This window comes from Chelmon rostratus, chromosome 6 (assembly GCF_017976325.1).
Source record: "Chelmon rostratus isolate fCheRos1 chromosome 6, fCheRos1.pri, whole genome shotgun sequence".
Lineage (NCBI taxonomy): Eukaryota > Metazoa > Chordata > Actinopteri > Chaetodontiformes > Chaetodontidae > Chelmon > Chelmon rostratus.
Genome location: NC_055663.1, coordinates 4,110,647 through 4,125,293, shown reverse-complemented (window position 1 = coordinate 4,125,293; position 14,647 = coordinate 4,110,647). Strand labels below are relative to the sequence as shown.

At 44.9% G+C, this 14,647-nt stretch overlaps 1 protein-coding gene across 1 annotated transcript in view; it reads right to left on the bottom strand.

Annotated features, from left to right (window-relative positions):
- Nucleotides 1-14,647, bottom strand: part of tmtc2b (transmembrane O-mannosyltransferase targeting cadherins 2b) — a 91,461-nt gene that overhangs the window by 15,513 nt on the left and 61,301 nt on the right. The window contains exons 3-8 of the mRNA XM_041938913.1: nucleotides 13,389-14,235; nucleotides 11,563-11,677; nucleotides 10,989-11,074; nucleotides 9,027-9,211; nucleotides 7,701-7,779; nucleotides 5,057-5,178 (exon numbers count right to left, since the gene is read on the bottom strand). Of these exons, the coding sequence (XP_041794847.1) occupies nucleotides 5,057-5,178; nucleotides 7,701-7,779; nucleotides 9,027-9,211; nucleotides 10,989-11,074; nucleotides 11,563-11,677; nucleotides 13,389-14,235 (1,434 nt within the window). The remainder of the gene's footprint in view (nucleotides 1-5,056; nucleotides 5,179-7,700; nucleotides 7,780-9,026; nucleotides 9,212-10,988; nucleotides 11,075-11,562; nucleotides 11,678-13,388; nucleotides 14,236-14,647) is intronic.

The window sequence follows — 14,647 nt, the reverse complement described above, 5'->3', positions numbered from 1 at the left end:
TAGGAGTTAGAACCTCTAACAAGCAACAAGTTGCTCATTTCTCATTTCTCGTGTTACGGCCCCTTTGTGCAAACAGAGAGAGAAACGGAGCCAGTAACACCACAATTCAAACGCTTGAAAGAGTCGAAGCGAAAACAAAAGTACTTCATTCTTCGCTCACAAACATAAAGAAACTCTTCACAAGTTTATGCAAACAGTGCAACAACAGCTCATGCAGGATAAGAGCAGGGAAAACAAGAGAGTGAACTCTCGAGGGCACTGAATGATGATTGGCCGGCTCGACGTCTGAGGGAACCAATGAGCAGCGTGACCGGACTACGCAGGTAGAAACCAATCACGTTGTTAGCACCTGGAGAGCAAACAGGGGAGGGGGAGAGAAAGAAACGCAGGAGGAAGAAAAGCACACACCCTGCATGCCCTCTGGCACGCAACAACTCGTCTTAAAAGAAATGTTATTACAGTTCAATCCCTAGAGTGGCAATTTGTTACTCTACTTGTTATATTACTTCGCTGTTCGCCCCTTAAACTGGCAACTGCATTCTCTTTCATCTTCAAATGTCTGGATTAAAACACACTTGGCTCACCTGTATGTCTATGAATAATCATGAAAACCATCAAGCCTGATGCTCAGTTTTCTTGTTGTTTTTCTCTGCACAGTTAACTATTGCACTGCTTTTCACCTGAGACGTGTCTTTTTTGAACGTGTTTTGTTCAGGGAAGGTTTGAAATTTCTGTGTTTCTCTCTCCTGCTTATCTGCTGTGTGCTGTGAAGCAAAGGATCTTGGGTTGGACCTTAAATTTGGTCGCACACATCTGGATCAGTCGGGTCGGGTTTAGGTCTCAGTTTTAGGCCTGTGCAAAACTCGAGTGTGTGCAAACACTGCTAAGAGTCTACGGTCATGCAAGCAGCTCTGTTAGTTTAGTGTGTTATAATGCTAACATTTGCTAATTAGACTGAAACACTAAGTACAGCTGAGGCTGGAGTTTTGCCAGGTAATTTGTTCATAAACTAAAGCATTGCAAAGTCTTGGTAATGTGGACTAATGAGACTCATCCTGCAGTGAGGGATCATGACGGCACCTCTGTCAAGCATTAGACTTTCAGAATGAAGACGCATCTTTAGCTGTTTGTTTACAACCCAGAAAGTGGAACCTGTATATGAAATAACCCCCACAGACAAATGCTGTATGCGACACCAGTGCTAATGGAAGGTGGAGCTGACAAAGACAAAGACCAGGATCAATGGAAGCCACAGCCAGCTCACCTTTTACATCTCTCAGTATGACCGCTCCTTTTTTGTTCAAATTCTCAGACATGCTGAGTTTAAACCACAGATGCAGCTCTGGCTCTGTTGTCGCCGAGGTGATTATGAATGAAGCCTGCGTTGAGTTAGCTGAGGAAATGACAAGTAGATGACTGAATCCAATACTTCAAACATCAAGGCGGCCATGTCCATCTCTGACCTGCTGCGTGTGCAGAGAGCCCGAAACACATCCCGATCCCTGGCGTGTCAGCAGAGGTGTGGAGGGGTCAGCGCGGTGGGATACTGATCTATGTGATTAACTCCCTCGTCCACAAATCGCAGCAATTCTTCGCTCTCTGTGTTTCAGCCGCCAGCTCAGCTCCACTGTCCTCCTCTCACCCTTCTCTGACCCTGCTGCCAAGCCTTATCCAACAGCCTCTCCACCTCTCCCGCAGGGACCTGAACCTCAAAACCCCTGACAGTACCTGAAGCGTCTTCATCACTCAAAGCGCTGCCACGGGGAGTGCGGCGGTAGGGGATGAAAGAGGCCGGGGCTGGTGGGCAGGTCAACTTCCTGCGCTGGTTTTGATCTGGCTTAAATGCCGGTGTCAGCAGGCACAGAGGCCATAGCCACAACAGGAAGCGCACACGTTAAATGCTAACATAACTCAAATTCATCGGTGCAAACTTTCCAACACAATTCAATTAAAAAAAACTTAATAAAAAAACAGAATTTTCATCTGGATAAAGAGGCTCTAAGCTTGTCCAAAACAAACTAAGTGCCTTTCTTAGATGGCATTATTTGCTTTAACCGGATCACAGGGTCTCATAACCCCTTGACTACCGTCTATCATGGCCAGAGAGCTGCAGATATTCATCTCTGCAGGTGTGAGCTCTACTTTCCTCCAAAATCAATAACACTTTCTTAAATAAAACGAGCCTCTCTTCACAGCCCACTGAATTCTTCCCCCGAATCCACCTCACCAAGTCTTAACCTCTAAAGAATTGTGTTGTTCCCCTCGACAGTCCTCGCCGTGCTCGGTTTCAGATGGTTTTTTACGTCCAGTGGCTTTTGTACAGAAAGGAATTCATGTCAGCTTAACAAGCAACTTTAATCTGTGTTGTCAGCCGAACTGTTCTTTATGCTGACCATCAGTCTGACTTCAGATGGAAAAATCAATCTCGTGTGCTGCTGCAGCTCAATTTCATTTGGACACACAATGATCTACAACTGTACGACGGCTTCACTGAGGAAACACTCAGCCGTGGCATCACTGAGCCACAGATGTTTGTGACTGCACACAACTTTCAGATGAAAGGAAGCGTTTGACAAGAAAGCAAATGAGCGCATTTCCCAAAATGTCGTTTATTCTTTTACGTGTTATGTGCCAGACGTTATTAAGCCTGGCCAACCACAATGTGTGCTTTTTACACTTGTGTTTTTGTATGAATTAAACAAATGAGAAGCAATGTTAATTAGTGTTGCTGGTAGGTGGATTTTGCTCTGGACTCAGCTGTTTGCAGCCCATGTGCTAAGTGCTGACCAGCTGCCAGTGGTAGCTTCAGATTCACCGTACAGATATGAGAGAGCTATTAATCTTCTCATCTAGCTAAAATAAAGTAAAATATAAAAAGCTTTTGTCCTTTTTGTCCTGTTTTTAAGTTTCGGTAAATGATCTGTAAGTAAGATTCTTCCACCCGCAGCAGTTATGAGACACACAAAGTAATAATTTTTGAAAGACTCTGTTTCCACAGAGGAAATGAAGAGGGACAGGGTCGGGAAGACTCTAGCCTTTCTGTGGAAATCCAGATCCCACTGCTCGAGGCTTCTGAACACATTGACTTCCTTTCATTAGGGCCCAGACTGTGGGAGAGAGGGGTGTCAGCTGAAGGCCCACACCCTTCTTTTAACCTTTTGTGCAACTCCTCTTCTAATTTGATTATTTTTCTTCTGACAGTCCCGTTCAGCTCGAACTGCTCTGGTCTCTCTATCAGCTTTTCTCCAAATGCACCGAGCTATCAGTGATCTGTATTGGAGGACTGTATGACCTGACCACACGACCACCTTCTTGTAAACTCTGGGACTCGTCTTCTGCCCTTGAGACCTTCCCACAGCGAGGGCAGTGTCTCTGCTTATTGAAGCACAGGTCAGCTGTGTGACCCTGTGAGGACAATATCTCCCTCTCCAGTCCTGGAGAATACCGGGCAGATATAGATTTCTTTCTTTTCAGTGTGCAGAGATTATTTTGAAGAGCAGCACTGCAAACATGCCAAATGCCTGATGTCTGCTTTGCTTTAGATTCAAAGCTGTGAATGCAGGACGAGCGAGGACAAGATTTTTAATCAAGAAATCCTCTTCCATTGACAGACAGGGGCATCTTGAGAAAGGTGACCACCTTCTGTCATTGTGCTCTCATGCTCACTCTCTATCACCCACACTATTATCGAACTGTCGGGACATCAGAGCATTATGACCATCAGCAAAGCGCTGGAGAGAAAAGCCAGTGGAGATCAGAGAGCACACATAGAGAATGAGAACCGGTTCAAGGAAGCAAGAAGGTGGATGATGTTGAAGTCACACATGTAGAAGTCAGCAAAGCAGACCTAAGACCAGCAAATCACAGGTATGATACAGTGGACCAGCGGCAATATCTCAGAATGGGATGTGACTGATTAACATTCAGCCTAAAGCTGGATTTAGTTTAATCAAGGGGTTAACTGGAGAAGGTTTTGGTTTATCGTCGACACTAGATGCATGTAAATGATCAAGCTGCACTGAGCTTTAGTTACTGTACTTCCCATACAGTAGCTCCACGCCTGTCAATGCTGGGATTTGAAAATGAGGGACATTTTCCCACCACCCGTCGATCACTTGAAGGAAATTCACACATCGCTTACACAATATGCTTCAGTTGTGATATTAAGAGGCTACTGGCAAATGATACTCCATCCCTCTCATGTTCATCCTTCTTCTTCACAGTTGTTCATTCTTCCAAAGGTTAAAAAAATGTGAGATTTACAGGGAAATGTTGACATGGGAGGACAGCGGGAGAGAGGGGTATAATAGTTTATGATACAGAGCGACTCTGGGCTCGCACATACGCACCCAGGTTGCTTATTATTTCACCATGTCTTGTTACTGCGTAGATGACTACCGCTGACGGCCTACTGTGTTTACATCCATTCATGCATACAGAGGAGGATTGTGGGGCGCAGAGGGCCGCAGCGTAATCGCTTTATCAGATGGACGAAGGAGACGACTACTGAGAGTCTTTCTTAATGTTGTCTTCTCTCTCAACAAACTCCAGCAGCATCACAAACATGGAGGGGAGGGGAAAACACCGGCAGCCTCTCTGTTGAGGACGTAGCCCTGATATGTAATTACATCTCTGAGGAGGTGCATGTCAGCGGACCCTCCATAGGTACGGTGTACTGCAGAGGTGTAAACCCAGCTTACACTTAACACACACAACCTTGAGCTGCACAAGCTGTTCAGTGTTCAGCTGTTTGTATATTAGATAATTCATTCATTCGATAATTTTGCTGAAAAAGACCATTCATTCAGTGAACCTCCTATGACCACAAGTCAGTGAACTGACCCAGCTACTGTATATCACAAAGGCTGTTAAGAAGTTTGCAAACATTAAGGAACACTAGCCACTGTAAGCTAGTGGTCATACCCGGCTATAGCAGCAAGCCCACTGAAGCAATGCACTGAAGTGTATTGAAGCAAGAAAGAGCAGGTTTGTTTCTTATGACTCTGAACGACAGTCTCGCCTTAAAGGGAGCATGACACAAAAATGCCGGTCTTACCGTCATAGCCAGGAGTTTGCCATAAGTGAGGTGTGCAGGAATGTGGTCCGGCTTGGCTCGCAGGGACTCTCTGTACCAGTGTTCGGCCTCAGGCAGCCTGTTCAGTCTTATGTAGGCCTCTCCTGTGAGAGCAAAGCGAGGGTCGAGTCAGGGGTCAAGCTTGCAGAGGTTAAAACATCCCTCATCTTCCCCATTGTTCCCATGTGCTGAGGGCTTCATGACAGCGAGACCAGCCCTCAATCCGACAAATCCGGCCCTAAACTCCACTTTGTCTGATATTTTTACTTGTGTATCAGGCACAGAGCTAGGAAAATACAAATGTTAGAGCGCCACAGTACATTAACTCTGCAGAAACTACAATTAGCCCTACTTTTGATGTCTTTCACAGCAGTAAGCCTTTGATATCCATTAAGTAAGGAACATTTAAGTCATCGAGTCTGCGGCTTAAAAAACTACATGGGAAGATTACTGGGTCTATAGGACACTCCCTCACTCAGCCTGATCTGTCAACATCACGCAATACCTCCCCCACCACCAGCCCTGACCCTCCGCCTGCTAACACCTGAGAAAACAATAACCTCTCACAGCCATCCAAAACACTTGTATTATTGCAAAAATCTGACAACATCAGCTGGTAATTGGACACAACACCGTTAAAATCAACATTACAACATACTGAGGGGAAGAGCCTGAATGCATCCCAGTTGTTAAAATGTCACTAGAGCCTGGTAACGCCGTGTATATTTAAAACAAGTGGACTAGTTGTTCAGAAACTTTAATTCCACGAGGATTAGGGCTAATCACTGATCCCTGATCGGAAACTGTGATAAGCAACAGGTGTCACACACGTAATCACAACCCGGGGACCTGCTTAATGATTTGAAAACACACTCTCCCCTTTTGCTGCGAGTGAGCGATAACCCTGCGGAATGATACCGCTAAAGACACAGGCATGTAAAAGACATCAAATTTAAGACATAACTTCCTTTTATTAGGAAAGACTTTGGAGCTTTCCCCCAGGTTTTAAATGAATACATGAGAATATATTTTCAAGATGATATCCATCAGTGCAGCCTTATGTTTCACATTTAAGCGCTGGGAATCCATATTGTGGCTACATAATCAAAAATGTCCTTCTCAACAGCTAACATTAAATAGAGCAAAGTAATGGATTAGAGAGTATCGCAAATTTGATCCGGATCAGAGATATTTCTTAAAGTTTCCTATACTCCCATGGCCAGCTTCCTTCCAAACTGACATTGATACTATTTGACAAGAGTAAGAACTGAGAGCACTGCATGTTTTTTTAAGAATAGTGAATAACTTAAGTTTAATAAATCGTCTGTGTTTAATAGACAGGATTATCTGGATTTCAGAGATTTACCACCAACCCAAGGCACTGAGCTATTTAATAAAATGTATGTTCAGGTCTTGTTTGACGTGACCTCATTCATTTGCTGACGGGTTTCAAAGCAGCCAAAATACTCGTCTCGCCTTGCTGGCAGCAGACCTCTGTACGAGATTAACACAAACATCAACTTGCAATTAGAAGTGACATTGAAATTCAGCTCCTCGGAGCGGAACATTCCTCAGCCCACCAGAGAGTGCTGGAGCGAGACCAGCGGGGTGCAGATTACCACCCAGGTCTGCCTCTGATGAAAGCCTCTGCTCTTTGGCGTCTGACAAACAGCGCGAGAGCTGCACAGCGACTCAAACTGGAAATACGTATGAGCAGGTGTGCCAAATGTGCAAATCAGTTCAGCGAGGGAACAACGCTAAGCTGCAGAAATCACGGATCTCTGGCTCAGCGCCTCCGTTCCAGCCGCTGCTCCGCTCCTTAACGGTGACTGGAGCTTTCATCAACATTTTGACATAATCTCAGCTGCTCTGTCAAATTGCATTTTACCAACACCTAAGTGAACCTGTGGCGCTACCTAGTCTGGATTATAGACAAGTTTCAAGTGTGTGTTCATGTGTGTGTGTAAGTACCCGCATGTGTATGAGAGAGAAAGAAAGCAGGAGGGAGACGGAGAAAAAAATAACGAGCCTGACAGCAGCTGTTCTGCAGCTGCAATCTAACAAGCTGTTCTAGAAGTGAAAAGCAAATTAACACTAATAACATGAAACTGTAAACCTTACCACTGCCTGGTCAAAACGCTGTTACACTGCATTAATTCAAATCTCACTGATATATGTGGATATAAATGCTTGTTTGCCTGATGCCCAGATTTTATTTTTTTTACAATCTACATTATTCTAGTGCTCCTTCAAACTTTTTGCAGCGTGTCTTAGGCCAGGCTTAAGCTAAACACCAGGCTACAGAAAGTTTACTCATACTTATTATGTAAGGGTTTACAGTAAGCCTCAGGTTTAGGATTCACAACTGGAGACCTGGGGTTAAAATCTTCCTCACAATGAATGACAAATGATACGTGTCTATACATGAAAATATCTAATCATTTATGCAATTCTTCAATCACAGTCAGTGTGTCAGCTATCCTACTATTCAAGGCTGCTAGTGTAAAGTAGCTACCAAAGCCACCAATTCTTCCACAGTACTCCACAATAGCCGTCATCGCTCAGTTTTCCTGCACTTAAAACAACAGATTTTATGCTTAGTTCTTGAATCAAAAGCAGTTCTTACCCATCATGTTGTAGAGGCTCTGTGGTGCAAATTGTCTTGGCATTTTCTGTATTGCTTCTTTAAACACTGTGAGGGCCTCCTGTGAATGAAGCAAATAAGAATAAAGAGGGTGGGGGATGTTTACATTAGAGAGCGGGGGGAGACCCCACCAGAGAAACTGGCGTGGTAGTAACAAGTCATTCCTCCCCTGCAGCCAGGGCCCTGACACTGTGAATACACAGCGTGGAATCGGGGGTCGCCGGGAGGCTGGCTCACAGAGAGTCGAGCAGAAAGGGTCGATCCGCAGCGCCACGGCTGTTAAGACGATGACATACGGTGTCACATATTAACTCTGGTACGTATTGAGCGGAGGTACAGCGATTCACCTCTCAGTTTAAATGGCGGTGGGGGCTGGAACTACTTTATTGCCGAAGGAAATGTTGTGGTTAGAGGTCGGAGGAAGTGGGACTGCTCTCTTTCTCCAGCACGCCAACAATTTATAAAAGCCTTTATTGAATCTGCAGTACTACTGCTTCAGCCCTGATTGAATCAGCAGCATCAGTGCTTGTGTACAATATAAATGTGCAGCACTGGAAAACCAGTTACTTCAGCCAGCACTGTGGGTCTTTCGAGGCATGAAAGAGAGTGAATTTGTTAGAAACAGTCTGAAGACTATCTGCACAAAACACCGTGTCCCCTATGACACAGGCAATTTTGGAACATGTCCATTTAAAGGCGAGCATTTTCTCAGAGTCCTCCAAAGGCTCTTTAAGCAGCCGCCTGCATTTTTATCTCACTTCACCGTTTTATATTTTCCAGCATGCACTGTATGTAAAGGAGCACTCTTTGAACTCCCATGTTAGCAATGTCACTTTGTAAGAAGAATATGCTCCAGATATGTATAAATATGAGCCAAAATACATTAAGTGACCACTGTATTAGGTACACCTGTACAATCCATTGCAGTTCATCACAGCAGCCCTGCAATAAATTCCATCTTCAGAAAGTTTATAATGTGCAATGCTGACATTGTTGGAAATGTATAAATTCAATTCACATTTACCAGCTTTATTAATTCACATAAAGATACATATTCTTCTAGCTGTTCAACAGTGAGGCAATAACCATTGCTCACATTTGGGTATAAGTGTAACACTTAGCTAAGTCTGATATATAACTTTCTTTATGGTAAACTGACGCTTTTCATGAACTTAAATGTCCCGTTAACAGTGCTGTGGAGTGAATTTAATACTAATGCCTTGGATGCTAAAATATCTTGAAACACTCATGCATCTCTGAAGATTTTCTCAAACTGTTGGATATGTTTTCTGCAGTTTGGGTCGTTACCTCCTGGTGTCCCTGTTCATGGAGCAGCTTGCCCAGGTTGTACAGGCAGCTGGTGACTGAGCTCTTGTGGGCGTGGGGGTCCTTCAGGTTCTCATCAGGGATATCAGCGCAGGTCAGGAAGGTGCGCTTGGCCTCGTCCAGGCGACCCTGATTCATCAGGATGATGCCTGTGTTCAAGTAGGCCGCTGATGCGAAAACAAAACACGGAGATTACTGTCAGTTCAGCCAGAGCACTTCGATTGGGCTTGCATCAGCTGATTAGATCAGCTGTTTCCTTCATGCTTGAGAATCAGGCTTTCACAATAACCAGACTAATTTACTCTGCTGATATGTTCATACCGGCTCTGTTTGCTTCCGCTTCGTCCACCATCCTGACATCGTCCTGACGTGACATATAGCTCGGTTTGTTGATTGCACTAAGATGTAATCTTCCTCTCTGTGTTTATTACAGGGGGTCAGATCTCCCAGCAGAGGCCTGTTTGGTTTCTTTGTGAGCTCCCACAAACAGCCGAATCTATGTGTATAACTATTTTCCTGAAATCCACAGAGATCAGATGTACTGAAAAGATGACTAATGGCCATTTCCACATGCAATCTTTGAGGTGGAATAATAAACCACAGCTGATCATATTTATGCTTTATTGTAAGCGTGACCATTGGTGCATCCTGTGGGGATACTTTGGATAGCTGCTAAACCTTTCCATGAGCGGTCAAAGACAGCATTTAATGATCAATATGCAGCTGAGAGTAATTAGTCTCTGTGGACCTGCTTCCCCAAACAAGTCCCTATCAAGTCTGGCTGTTGGAATAAATTAACAAGAAACAGCAGATCAATCTGAAAGGCTCCTCTACAGGGCGCTGACATATAATCAAGTCAAAGGGGGGTGGCTGGGAATCAAACAGCCTTTTCTCCCCAGCAAACAAGTTATCTTCTTCCTCTTCTGTCCTTAGAATGTGTTATCTCAACCCTCACATTATTTTACTCCACATCCTCACACCTCGTTGTCTTATCTGTCCTGCATGATAATGCCTTGGTGGGTCAATATCTCGACTTTTTTTTTTTTTCCAGTGCGTGGATCTGCACTGAAAGAGGGGCAGATAAGACAGACCAGAGAGACAAAAGCCAGTTTCTTTTAACTCCATCAGCCTTCTAAACTGATGTTCTGTGTGCAGAAAATGTGCCAGAAATCAATGGCACTTTATCACAGAACAGGATAGCTCTGCATATTAAATCAAGCTATGCTACAGCTCACACTAGTTAGCTCCCATTAGGCAGTGAGTGATGGTGTAACCTTGAGAAACACTTTAACTGTCACATTCTAATTCTGCCTTCAACATGTCGGCTGTTTAAGGTAATTAATTAAACTTGTAATCGGCTATAACAGATTGAATAATTGCACGCTGAAAGAAAATTTTCTAGTCTAACTGGGATCTTGATTAGGTCTATAATTAATCCTGGGAAGAAAGGAAGAGCCTCTTAAGACTCTCTCTTTATCTGTCATTGACTGATGCCTGGAACAATGGGGAGCTAATTTACTGCCTGATCAGGTAAGATTGTGGGCGACTCGCACTAATCAGGGAGTGAAGCTGCAGAAGATGACGCTGTATGGAAAATTTAATTCCAGGAAAAGCAGAAAAATTGTGTTGAATTCTCAGGGGGAGGTGAGGAACAGTGACGGCTGACAGGAACTAGACGAGGCAGGATGCAGGAGGGGTGAGATGAGAGTGTCATTGCCTGGGTTCATAATAAATGACGTCATGCCATGGCTTGATCTGTCGACGCGACCTGGCTTTGAAAGCCAGTCGGACAGCTGTATGAATTCAGCTGTATACCCGCTGCCCTTTGCCACCTCTTCCCCTCCCGTCACATAACTGCAGCCTGTGTTCACCGTTGCCTGGACGCAGCACAGCCACAACCGCAAGAGCTGGAGATTGTCAATAAAAAAGAGGAGCTGTACTTACAAGCCAGAGTTGGCCGGCTCCCAATGGCCAGCTTATAATAGTGGAGCGCCTCTGAGAACTTGTTGCTCTCCTGCAGCAGCAAACCACTGGAACAGACAAGAGGAAAGATGGTACAGACACTTTAGAGCTGAGAAAACTCCAAAGAGGAGATGCTGAAACTTAAGAAAAACCTCTGTTAGGATTAGATGAGAACACTGAGGAGGAAGATTTAGATCTCAGCAAACAACAGACATCTGAGCACACTGTGAGTGTTGCTGTGGATGTTTCCAGCCCTCAGGCTCAAACGGCATCATTAATAACCCTGTCAGACAGACAGCTCTCTGGAGAATACAAGACAACAGGCACTTCCTCTGAGAGAACAGCGCTGATCAATGGACGCACGCGTGCAAAAGGAGAACTCGTCCGTTTGTTCGCTCGCACTCCTTAGTCATTTAAAGCAGCCGGGAGTGGAGACACGCTTCAAGTGGAGTACAAAAGCCTCACAGCAACCTCTGACATCAACAGGTGCTAAATGAAACGAGATGAAAGCAGGATAAGAATGTACACATCACACCACCAAAACACGATAACTCACAGGTTATACAGCATGTCAGCCATGTTGCTGCGGTAATAGAGGGCGTTTCTGTACGCCTGCTCAGCCTCCTCCATCTTGGCCTGGCTCTTCAGGACATTTCCGAGGTTGCCCCATGCTGGCGGGTTAGAAAAGAAAGGGTTAATCGAACCGGATAAAAACACAATTTGCGGCAACCTTCTTGAATGCAGCTTTTTCAGGATCTTAAAAAGCTCTTAGATTAACGCAGCGGGACAGAACGGTTCTGTGGCGCGTAATCATTTTCTTTTCTTATTCGCAGCCACTTAATGACATGGGCTCAGTTATTTTTAACTTCTGACGAGGATGTTGTTCTGCTGCAGCTGGTACACCAAGACATTATGGGTAAAGACGGATGACGCACCAGGGGAGGTTTGTGCCAAAACCACCAGTCATTCCTATGACAGGGCGAGTGAAAAGTAGACCACCGCAGTGCTATTGCACAGCTAATGGCATTAGCATTGAGTGGCAGAGGGCAGTAACTGACAGGTGAAATGAGGCTGCTGAGAGCTTTTGTACGTTTTGTGCAGAGACTATGGAGAGCGACAATAGATGTAGAGGGCTTATAGAACAAAAAGAAAAGAATCAGATGTAAAATAGAAACTCATATGTAACATAATAACATGACTGATTTGTTTTTAAGGTTATCTTTTACCCTGCACAAACTTGATAATAATTATGATGCAAAAGCAGGCCGAAAGAGGTAATTGTACATTTATGGTGCTAAGTATAACATTAGTATGTTTAAAGAGAGTGTTTCTTGTATCTCCACTCTTCAAACTGAACAGGAAGAGAAATCTCTGACTAATGCTGCTTTTGTTGACGTCTTTAAAGTGCTAAAATATGCTGAGCGCCTTTAAGCAATGCATTTACAGTGTTTAGTTGCTGAAAATCACAACATCTATGAACTCTCTGAAGAATATTCAGTATAATCAAGCAGGAAAAAAAACAACCCAAAGCTCCCTTCATTCAACCGTGCATCCAGTTATGTACAAATTAATTCATGAAGTTTCTTTTACGGGAAAGAGTTGTTATGTGCATGCTGAAATTTCACAGTTCAAAGGACCCAACGAGTGCGCCTGCGCTCGAGGTTGGGTCCTGTTCAAATCTCATATTAGCCATAATGAATGTGAGTCGGCACATTGCTGCTGCTCTGTTCAGCTGATGACCTGCCAAAACAAACAGCTGTCATGCCTCAGCTCTGCTGCAGAATCTGAAAGGGAAATTAGCTAACACAACGTGTGCGGCTGCTGCCTCGCGAGTACCCCGCCCCAGCACCTCGGAGAACTTTGCTTTGGATGGGAACCCGAGTCTGATGACCTTGAATGTTAAAGCTACTGAATATTTAATCTGCTGCCGAAGGTGCCAATCAGAGACGGGTGATGGTGCCCTTCCAACTGAGACGGGGCATCTGGTGTCATTAAACAGATTGCATGCTGGGCACGAGAAGATGTGTGATAAAGAGGTCCAGCAACAGCAAAATAAATGTGTTCAGCCCGCACCGTCTCATTTTGCGTCTGCGACACTGAGTTCAGCTTGTGAGTGCCTGTATACTCTGTGGTGAGGCTGAGCGAAGACAAGGAGACATTCTGAAGCAGCTATACTTTGAATTATTCAGGGCGGCAGTAGAGAGACAGCACACATTATCGAATGCCTAAAAGCTCGCCCACTCTTCAGACAACCAAATAAGATGGCTGAAAGAGGTTTCGGTGTGGCTGTGTGTATAAAAGTGCATTAAAAGTGTGTGCGTGCACGACATATTGGCGCGCTTGCTGATTCTGATGAAAGCATGCATCCCAGTTTGGAGTTACCTTTAGCGGGATTGACATAAATCCCTGACTTGTAGAGCATCTCCTCATTCTGCCAGTCCCGGTTCCTCAAAACGGTTTTGACACCAAAAAGCAGAAGCAGGGCGGCGCTGCAGTACACCAACGCAGCCCTGGAGGACCTGCGCCGCAGACGGACGTACAGAGACCTCATCCCCACTGCCACCAGCAAGCAGAAGCCCATGCTGGGGATGTACAGTACTCGCTCTGCTATCACAAACCCAACGTAGAAAAAGACGTTTGTGGCGGGGAGGAAGGGGATAGCCAACAGGCCTAGAGAGAACACCACAACATTTTCAGTGGTGGGCAGTGGAGTCCTGTTCTCATAGTGCTTTTTGGTACCATTCTGTGCACTATTAATGTGAGAGTCTGTGTGGGAATTGTTCATATGTTCATGATTGTTGTATTGGTAACTGTGTCCATTACTGCTCCCATTTCTGCCATTTGTGTAATGATGCGCTTTGCCATTGGCGTCCTTGCCCTTGGCCGTCTGGTGCGTCCACAGGCTGAACCAAGCCAGTAAGAGCAATCCAACGTAGAAGGCCACTGTATGAAAGTTCCTCCAGTCAGCGAGGTTCCTGATCAAAGGCAGGGCATCCATCGACCAATCAAAGCTGAGCGTGTCCGGGCAAAGGAGGAGCCAGAAGTTGATGGCAGGCAGGTAGAAAAAGGTGAGCGTCCTGGTGAGGACGGAGGGTGAGTCGGCCGCAGGGTTGTCAGAGTTGGAGAAGTTGGGGGGTTTGTTACCCATCCAGTAGAAGCGGCAGGCCAACAGGATGGCTCCCCAGGCTGCCAGCAAAAACACATTCAGCAGCAGGTGGACGTTCTTCCTCTGAAAGACAAAGAAAAGACAGAAACCCTCAATCCAGTGGAACAGGAAGGAGCAGCTGTGAGACAATATATACTGCACATGACAGCATCACGCTAAACGTAGTTTTCAGGGTGGATGAAATATTGGATGACTCTTTGGCCTTTGTGTTTACTCTGACCAAGGCTATGGATTGGAAGCTGATGAAAGTGATGCATGATCTTACATCACTTCAACTCTAAGAATAAAATGGCTGTCACGACAGTGCAGCGGCGTAAAGCCGTCTGGAACAAAATTATTGTTCAAGGACATTTTACAAGGTCTTGTGCAAGTGGAGGAGCTTTGATATGTGTTTCATCAAATCTTTTGTTTGGGCTGCTGTGAGAATTTTCTTTTTTCTCACTGGCCCTTTAAACCAGGAAAAAATGGCACACTA